The sequence below is a fragment of the Athene cunicularia genome (assembly GCF_003259725.1).
Source record: "Athene cunicularia isolate RWA chromosome 2 unlocalized genomic scaffold, athCun1 chr2_part1, whole genome shotgun sequence".
Lineage (NCBI taxonomy): Eukaryota > Metazoa > Chordata > Aves > Strigiformes > Strigidae > Athene > Athene cunicularia.
Window position 1 is genome coordinate 128819925 of NW_020799095.1, and position 9979 is coordinate 128829903.

Genomic DNA, 9979 nt, shown 5'->3' on the forward strand with positions numbered 1-9979 from the left:
CGCAGATAACCGCTGCGGCCCTGAAGTGAAGGGGGCCGGGGGATGGGTTGCTCCCGGACCTCGGCGTTTCGCGGGGAGCCGCGGAAACTGGCCTTAATATTTAAACGGCGTGGATGATTTAACCTGCAAACGGCAATCTTCCTCCACCCCCTTCTTTCATAGCTGCTTTTCTTCTGAAATATTGACCCTTTCCATTCCATTGGCACGGGTTTTTGGAGAGAAGAATTATTGAAGTGGGTATTTAAAAATAATGGATGTTTTCAGATCTTCTTGACTACAGGGAAACAGCCGAACGTCCCAAGTATTCTTGGGAAAATGGGCAGAAGCGGAGGAAATCTGACAGCTGGACAGACAGCTCGAGTACCTTCTCTGACTTGAATGCATGAGGCAGAGGAAGTTTCTGTTTTCGAAAGCATCCATTTTTGGTCAAAACCAAAATGCTCACACATCTCAGACACTTCCAGGCCGGGTAACATTTCCTGCTTGGCTTCTGGATGGTAAACAACATGCAAGGCCCTGGTAGCTGCTTTCTAGTCCATGAGAGTTCAGAAGTAAAAGATTAAGTCTCTTCGTAAAGACTTAAATATTATTTCTCCTTGGCTGTAGTTGTCCTAGATGATTGACAAAAGCAGGGAGAAGGCTTCCAAGCATGTATAGGAAGAATGGAACAGGATCATCGTCTCCAAACTGATGCTTGTAAAAGATAAAGGTGTGTGTGGGCAGCAGTAACGTTTGAAGTAGGAAAACTAATGGAGAGAAATATAACAATCTTAGATTTTCTGCGCAGCACCAAGCAGCAGACCTTTACAGATGCATCAGAGTTCATAGCCAGGTTGCATTTTTCATTGATAAAAACTAAAGATTATAGCTTTGTTCTCCTGGTTATTCTACCCAGGATTTGTTCACCTGTTACTCAGGAGATCAGAGCCTGCATGTACAGTTAATAGACAGGTAAAGTTAATATTCAGGTAAAATGTTTTCAGTAATGAACTGTGAACAGAACAGTTAGGTTCCAAGGCAGAGAAGCTGAAGTGGTTGAATTTACCTTCTTTTTATTTTTGTTAAACCATAGAAAGAATTACTTATAAAAATGCAGAAACACTCAAATAAAATGAAAAATGCTTATGCTTTTGGCATAATTTAATTGAAGCTGCTGTTCACAGTAGCTCGTATATTGCATGGAGATCATAAGTTAGAAAAAATAAGAGAAAGAGGAGAGACTGTTCAAACAGAAAACGCTTGAGGCTATGCAAGCATCAGCAACTCCCCAGTTCTGAATTTGTCTCCCACACATTAGGAGGAACAACTGAGTTATGTTTTGCTGATACAGATTTGTATAACTTTTTGCAGTATGCCAGGTATCCTTTCTCTTGGGTTTTTCTTTTTCTGTTAAAAAACTTTTAAAAGTAGCTTTAAGCTATTTGATTAAAAGTATGTTTCCTTAGTAGTTATGTTTTCTGTCTTTTGCTGTTTATGATGTCTGCTCTGGAAGACAAGCTTGTGGCTTGATGGGATTATGGAGTTTTATAACCTGAAAGAAATTCATTGTACTGAAAGTCTAGTAAAGGTCATAGCCAACTTTTCTTCTGTTTGTGGGTTCATATATAAGCTTATACTTACGTGAGAGGGAAACTATGAAAACCACTCAATACCAGACTTAAGGTCATTCCCACCTTTCTTCATTCCGTACACTAACACACAAAGAGAGTAGGGGTTGAACATGATCTATAGAAATATCAATTTTATTTTGCAGCCTGAGGCTTAATGGATTTGCTTTTCTACTGTTATGTCCAAGGGCACACTGTCAGCATAAAATTCACATTTCTTTCTGATTTTTTCCTTAACTGTTCTTTGCTGCATTTAATTTTTAAGATTAGACTAATTGAAAAAAAAAACGAACATGCCAACACCATTACTAGAGGGAAGACAAATTTCTCTATTGTACTGCTGTATACTTTGTGTAATGTGTTTCTTTGTTTTCTCTCTGGAAGTAGAGGTGGTTCTGTGTTGTGTGAACAACTCAGGCAAACTATGGAACTGGGAAAATGTGGCTGGGAACCTTGCAGCTCTACCCAGGGTGGACAATACTGGATATTACTACAATCGGTCTTGAAAAGAATTCTAGGTTTTGAGCTGATAATACTTTCCAGAAAGTGTCTTAATTGAGGGAGGTTTGATGCATCTGTTCTTTAATATGAAGGTGACCCTTAAAGCCTGCTAAAATTAAAAAATGTAGGGGTTTTTTTGATGTTTCTGGATTTGCATCAAGCTCTAAAACAAGTTTCACAACTGTTGTGAAAACTCTTAAGCATTTGCTAGTTATCAGCTGCTGTGTATTGTAGAGGTAAGAACCTCTGTTAAATCTCACTTCTTTTTTGTTTGATGCTAAAAGTAGCAACACTAATAACCCTTGGTTTTAGTTTGGCTTTGCTGTTTTAAGTTCACATTCAAAAGAAATATGAGTACATCTAAGAACAGCAGACTTAATGAAAATGAGTAAATGTGTTTTCCTTGACACCTGCTTTTCCATTCTCAAAATGAAACTTGAAGTTGCTGGTCATGTGCTTATCAGATGACAGGCTTATCAGAAAGTACACAAAAATGTTCAAAACAAGCAATTTAGCTTTTCAGAGGTGACCAGGTGCTTTTGTTAGCTACAGTTATGTACAGTTTTGCAATTTATAATTCTGTGTACTGTGATTGTTTTTAATTTAATGGCACACCCAAGTGGCCAAACAAAGGCATATCACTCCAGATTGGCAACAAAGTTACTTGCAGCAAAACTGCAGAGACCCAGAGTTTTTCTGCTTTGCATATAGTTGCCAACGAACAAAAACTTACTGGTTAAGTAAGCACTTCTCTGTCAAGTTCCAAAGCACAATCTTTTAAAGAAATATGGTTTCATGTTTGGAACAGAAAATTGCAAGTTGGACAGTCTGGATTCTGTTTCTGCTTCTGCCACAGCCTTGCTCCATGTCTTTACCCAAGTATCTTGAGATCTGAATTTGTGAGGTGCACTGAGAATTCATACAGCATAACCTCTCTCTTGGGGTTTGTCTTATTTTAAAATAAGCTTAAAAGCTGCTTATTTTTGCAAAGTCAGAGTTTTGAACTATAACTTATTGCTACTATTTTAGGAGTTCAGTGCTAAGCAATAGCACACGCAATTTGCATAGAGCTATAAATATTAAATGTATTTTTTCATCCTTTTATAGGAAGCGTGACTATGAAGGGTTTCTGTGTTCTCTGCTCTTGCCTGCAGAATCTCGAACCTCTGCTTTTGCCTTGAGAGCCTTCAACGTGGAACTGGCTCAGGCAGGTATTAAAATACATTTGTGAACTCTGTAAATGTAAAATAACAATTTCAGTATTCTAAATTATGCTTGTAGGTGGTGTTTTGCCAGGATTAAATTTTTGTACTATAAGGGGCAATAAATAAATAGTGCAATACAAACCTCTGCTTTTGAATGGCTCATGGAAAGTATCCAGTCTCTCCCAGTTTGTTTATGTACAGAGTTTTTCTGACCTTCCTTTTTAGTTGTGCAGTTTAAAGTTAAATGATAACAAACAGGCTGTGGTCCTTGATACGGTTATGTGATTGCATATATGTCCTGGCTTGAAATGCAGCGACTGAACTGGTAAAGTGCAGCTAAATCCTGTCTGTAGGTCCATCAAAAACTTGGATGATACAATCAGCCTCAGGTCTTTGTTGGCAGAAGCTAGGTGATTGAAAGGCTGCTGGGAGGGAAGTTTGTAATTAAAGTTGTGCGAGGGGAGTGGCTGCAGTCTCTCTCCCCTTTGCTAGGCGGCCGAAAACTGCAGTGCAACCAGGAGAGTTGGTAACACTTGCCGCAAAGGAGCGATCCAGGAAATGCGCCGACCAAGCACAATCCTTGGATCAGCTTCTGTGGGCCGTGCTTCTGGCAGCCCGTGGTGCTGCCCTCCCTAGCTGCTGTTACCACTGCTTTTACTTCTGGGAAGAAAGTCAAGGTGTGAGGGTCGCCCATGGCTTCATCTCCATGGGTTTGAAAGTCAGGTTGTGGTGAAGATTTTTTTTTTTTTTTAACTCTCTGTAGTGTTTGTCCGCTTTATGAGGAACAAACAAATTCAAAACCAAGCGCTTTGCCTACTGAGTTTGGCTATGACCTGTGTCTGTCTTTTCAGTGTAGATAGACCAAGTGCCTTAAAGACACTGAATTTCACTCCAGATGTATCCTTTCCAGATTAAAGACTCCATAACTCAGAAGACTATTGGTTTGATGCGAATGCAGTTCTGGAGGGAGGCTGTGGAAGATATATACTGCGATAACCCACCACATCAACCAGTTGCTACGGAACTGTGGAGGGTAAAATATAACTCTGTTGTCCTAAAATTCACTTAACTAAAATACTACTGTGGAAATAATGACAGTGTTTTGTGTGTGCTGTGTTGTGTAGGTAACAACATTGTTTTATGTAAAACAGATAACTTAAATTGTCTGTGTGTGATACTGTAAAATACCAAAGAGCAGAGCTGGAGCAGGAGGATATTTAGGTAGGACTTACTTGGAGGGTCTGTTTTCTGTGAACAATCTGCCTTTTTCTCTTCTGTTTTGATGAAAGACAGAGTAAATTGTGGTAAGCTGTAAATTTATAGCAAGTGAAGTGCATAAATATTCTCTCCTGAGCCAGTGCTAGTCCTGCCTGAAGACATTAAGCTGTACAAAGAGACAGGAGGCTAAGCACAGAGGTTGAACTAACAAGTAGGGTATGAGGAAAAGCCCAGGACCTTCACAGACACAGTTACTGGGTAAAAGGGAGAATCTTAATACAGTTTTCTTCTCACATCAAGAGTTGCTTAATTATTTCTATTTGTGTATTATGTTTTGCACAGATCCTTTTGTATGCATTGAGTAACAGGGAACGTACTTGTGAACTTAACAGTTTATTTTTACCGAGATGCATGAGTTCTGCAGGCACTAGAACATCACACATGAAGTACACCTACAGATCTGTTCCTCTGTTGGACATGGCCAGAGAAACAGAGGCTTTCTTCCAAAGTTTTTTGTTCTACTTAGATCTGTCAGTGATAAGTTTGATACATCATTGAAGGTCTGAAGGCAGTGTAAATGGATTTCCTCTTGATGCTGATACAGAACCATAAAATAATTTAATTGGTAGGGATCTCTGGTTGTCATCTAGTCCAGCTTGCCTCTTGGAGAAAGTCTTAACATCAAAGTTAGATGAAGTTTTCAGGGTCACATGAAGTTCAATTTTTAATTTCTTCAGGGATAGAAATTCCAAACATTGCTATCTTGTCATCTTAGAGCCATGAGCCACAGTAAGTCTTAGAACCTTCAGAAAGATCAGCTACCATAAGGCCTCTACTCTGTAAGATCAGAACTTGCATTTAAACTAAAGATCTCCAAGATCCTGAACAGGAAAAGCTGCAGTTTGTCTAAATCTCAATAGCTGAATACATTTAGCATAGATCCCATAGTTTGTTAGGTTTATGGACCTGCTGGAAAACAGGTAGTGAAATGAGTTTTCATCCAAATATTCACCTGCATTATTCCTGTTAAAATCCTGGGAAAAGCAGGATACTCACTGTAATGGTGGGTTAGGACAATGCAGTTCCTGCAGTATTAGAGCCTTTCACTTGTTGCATTTTGTCTTCACATCCACACTGCTGCACCTCTGAGACCACAAAAATGAGTCTTTTTAAAGTCCTCTTTCAGTGATTTTTTGGCAGTGCTGAAACTGTGACCTCTCCCTGACTCTTCCTCCTTCAAATGTGAAATAAAGCATAAGTGAGCATTTGTTCTGACTATCAACACTCATGTTTAGATTAAAATTGGAATTTAAACAAGATATACTTTGTTCAACTAAGAAAAAACATAGGTAAAGCCAAGAATTAAAATAAAACACCTGTTACAGTCACTTTTAGGAGGACAAGAGTTATTCATAGGTGTTTCCAGCTCAGATAAAATGTGTACCTTAGCCACCACAAAGCATTCATACCGTTAGAATGTAGACTGGCAAATTTTGTGAGCCTTTTAATGGGATTATAGGTGCTGAAGATGCACCTAGGGTGATACTTTAATGCAGTCATTAAAATGCAGAATTGGTCATTGTGCATGTCAATCTGTTTGTGCCTTTGCTTTTTATTTCCTTCTTTCTGTCTCTCTTCCAGCATATGGCAAACTTCCCAGGAGCAAGACTGTTTTCTCCTGCTTTCCAAGGAGGAACTTGCTTTTTTGTTTCTGGAGATAGCCTTGCATTTAGTTGTCTGATTGAGTGGGTTAGGTACAAGTTAGTTTTAGGTATGACTATATATATACTTTTGACCACTTCTAATTTCAGGCTGCTTGTTTGTGTATCAGTGTGGTGGTGGGGTGTGTATCAATGTCCAACCAGTCTCTGAGGAGATGATCCCCCCTGCTGCCAACATCCCCCCTAGTATTATTGCTGAGCATGACATCATATGGTAGGGAATATATCCCTTTGGTCAGTTGGGGTCAGCTGTACCAACTGTGTCCTCTCCCAACCTTTTTTGCACCTCCAGCCTACTTGCTGTCAAGGTGGTGTGTTGTGGAGGCTCTCAAATAAACAAAAAACAACAAAAAGTTAAAAATGTATTGTCAGCACAATTAACTAGCACTCTGCAAACATTCAGTGGCAGATCTGAATGTGCATGAGAACAAAACTATTGCCACTTCCTAGGCTTTAACAACAATCCAAAATGCTCTGTCACTTGCCTAACAAATAAGGGCTGTCAACCTCAAGGAACTTTGTAGGCAGCGCCCTGAGCCACAGGAACCTTTCACTGAGTGGTGTCCTGACCCAAGGGGAGAATCCTTGACCACAGCATGCTGCTCCAGCAGGAGGACTAGCTCAAAATGGCTTCTCCAAGGGCCTCCATTTATACCCAAGCCAAATCTGATCTGTGGTCAATACTGGCTCCTACTGGCCAAGGGCCTCAAGTACTGTAGAGCCATGAGAACGGCCCAGGAAAAGGAAACCAATAGCTGCTACGTTTCCATCAGCCAAGAAGCCCTGTTTTTGTTGGGTGGGTGCACCTGCCACATGGTGTGAGGAGCAGAAAAGGCCTTGACTCTGTGTAAGCACTGCACACCAGTAACTAAACCAGTGTATGAGCAATACTGTTTTCAGCACAGATCGAAAACATAGCCCCATACAAGCTACTCTGAAGAAATTTAACTTTATCCCAGCCAAAACTGCTACAACATTCAGATATAAATCATTTGGATATTGAGATACTAATCTCAATAGAGAGACTAAGACTGCCAGTCACACTCCTTTTGTGAGAATCACAAAACAGAAAACTTCCACTGAAGTGGAAGAAAGAATTCGCCTATCTTTGTGGTAAGATTTCACCCCATGTATGATTTCTCTAAAGGAAGAACAATATAAGACAATCCAGACAGAACTGGTTGTGAAATAGGATGTTGAAAAATAATTCAGAAAGTATTTCTAGGAGCTCTGATAGCTCTGAACACTGCAAAGCACTGGAGTGAACTAATAATCCAACATGACCTGGTGACCTTTGCACTCAAGATGTGTTTTTTATTTCTGAGTTTCAGCAAATACCCCATGAATAACTTATTTGAAGAGCACAGCTTCACAAATGTTCAAGAATGTCATTGCAATTCTTAGAAAGGATTTGGAAACACACCTGAACTCACAAGCATTGCAGAGCTGTTAATAGAATTAGTATGACCTTTGCACAGCATATTTTATGTATACTCCTCTCACTGTGGAGTTTGTATGAGGACAATTTTGATTTTCCAGAATAAATACTAATTTATCATGTTAAATGTATTCCTGAAGTTTTGTATATCCCAGAATACTCACATTTGGATTCCAAGCGTTTTATGCACTAGTGAAGTATATAAATAGCCTTAAGTAGTATTCCTAGAATTATTAATAGCTCAACTCTCAGCCTATAAACTTATATAACAACTATATAATACTTGTTCTTACTTATCTGTCCATTTTGAACATGCAAAAAAAGAGGCCTGATTCTCCAATCATTTCTGTGGGAGAAGACAATTTTCAAAACCTTTGAAAAATGAGAACCTGTATGGTTGAATGAAGGTAGCTCAAAATGGATGTAATGTACAAACTGGGTAATTGAGCAGGACTCAGTTTGGTGCTTTAAGTCTTGACCTGTGACTACTTCAAGGATTTCATTTACAAAATGATACTCAAGACAAAGAGTGAGAAGCGAAACTGACATTTGTAGTTGTAACTTAAAATTTGCCTTTTCACATACCAAGTACTTCCTCAAGCAGATTTTGCTGAATCAAGATGATCTAGTCTCATCAAACCATGAAAACTTACTTAGAAATACAATGGGTGTAAAGAAGTTGAAAGTGAACTATAAAGGCTAAGATTGTGAGAAATCTGCTCCCTAAGTTTTGTTTTAAAATATTTATATCTCTAATTGTAGCCTTTCTGACAAAGTGGTCTGCAAAATTCAGTGTGTGTAAGTAAAAGGATTTGAAGGTAGGTTGTTAGAATGAAGTGGTACAGAAAGGAAGTCAAATACAAGATGAGAGCCAAAAGAAGAGATGCTGCGGGGTATGTTTTTAAACAAAACAATAGTATTGCCATTATATTACTTTGTTAGGATGCTGTGTTTACAGTACGTATTGGTATGTTGTATTGATGTCATTTTGAAACTTTACAGGGGAAATTTTTTATTTCTTGACTCTGGAGGAAACTATGTTCTCTTTGGAAAGTGAACATAGCTGTCTGCAAATATTTTGTGGGAACATTTGACTCCATGAAAGAATAAATTATTTTCAAAAATATTTCTAAAGAAATGCTTTTGATTAAGTGACTTGATGTCCAAGATTTCATTTTTTATGTGCAACAACTAGAAAGAAATGCCAGTTGAAAATTTTTGTATTTGAAGATTCTCATTGTCCACTGACATACCACTTTGATTTAACCAAGTGAATACAATCCTTGTAAGAAAGGGATTATCTAAAATAATGTTTTAGCCTTCAGAATGCAGTACTACCATCACTTTGTACACATTAACATGGATGTTTTATTTAATAATTTTCAGGCTGTCAAGAGGCATAACTTGACTAAAATGTGGTTCATGAAGATCATTGATGAAAGAGTAAGTATTTACCATTCAAAGTCTGATTCTGATTTTAGTAATATTTTGGGTTTTTCCCCTTATTTTTATGTGTTTGTGTGTAAAACAAAAGCTTAAGTAATTAATCTTTTCCTGGCAGTAGTATTTCTCTTCCAGAATGCTACAGCTATATTTCCTTTTAATTCTCCATTGATGCTCTTACTCATAATTTCTGCTCTTTCTGGAAAAAACAGCTAATAGAATCCTTTGTTTATTTTTGCTTTAAGATATGTGTAGTTTGTAAGTCCACATCTTTCTTGTTTCCTGCTCTGATAACCAGTGTATCAGTGCTCATGTTTTCTGTTGCTGGTCTCTAATCTTGATTTGAAGTGGTTACCCCTAGATGTAATCCACTGGGAGTTACACTTAGATACCTTTCTGTATGTAAGTGAGCGAAGTTCCGTCGTATGAGGTTAAGTAGTAAGGTCTCTATATACAACTGCTAAGAATTCTTAAAAACTACAGTTTAATAGAAAAGGAAATCAAAATGTGCAAGAAGAGAAAATTGTACATGTTCTCTCTTTGTGCCATTCCAATCCTGCCCCAAGAGAAAAAGAATTTTGCATATTGCAAAATGTTGCATAAATCTACATCATTGACATCATATTATTCCTCCTCACCTCTTTTCTTGCTATGTCAATTTTGTTCCTAAATAGCTGCCTTTTGAGATGAGTCATGGATATAAAATTTCAAAAATCAAATTACCTGTCTGAACCTTTTTACCACACTTTGCCGCTTCTCCTTACCATGGCTGTGCAGTTTTTTTCTAAGCAATGCTGTAAATTGAAGCATTCAAATTGCATTAATTTAAAAATATCTGCTGTTTTT

The 9979-nt window shown here is 38.2% G+C and overlaps 1 protein-coding gene across 5 annotated transcripts in view; it reads left to right on the forward strand.

Annotated features, from left to right (window-relative positions):
* The first annotated feature begins 7 nt into the window (after window positions 1-7).
* NDUFAF6 (NADH:ubiquinone oxidoreductase complex assembly factor 6) overlaps window positions 8-9979 on the forward strand; it is a 19970-nt gene continuing 9998 nt past the window's right edge. The window contains exons 1-4 of one of the 5 annotated variants that reach the window (XM_026841815.1): window positions 8-2344; window positions 3216-3319; window positions 4224-4346; window positions 9077-9133. In XM_026841815.1, the coding sequence (XP_026697616.1) occupies window positions 4260-4346; window positions 9077-9133 (144 nt within the window). In that variant the 5' untranslated portion in view covers window positions 8-2344; window positions 3216-3319; window positions 4224-4259. Of the gene's footprint in view, window positions 2345-3215; window positions 3320-4223; window positions 4347-9076; window positions 9134-9979 lie in introns of those variants that run through there. The other 4 variants (XM_026841813.1, XM_026841814.1, XM_026841816.1 and 1 more) reach the window with 4 other exon arrangements.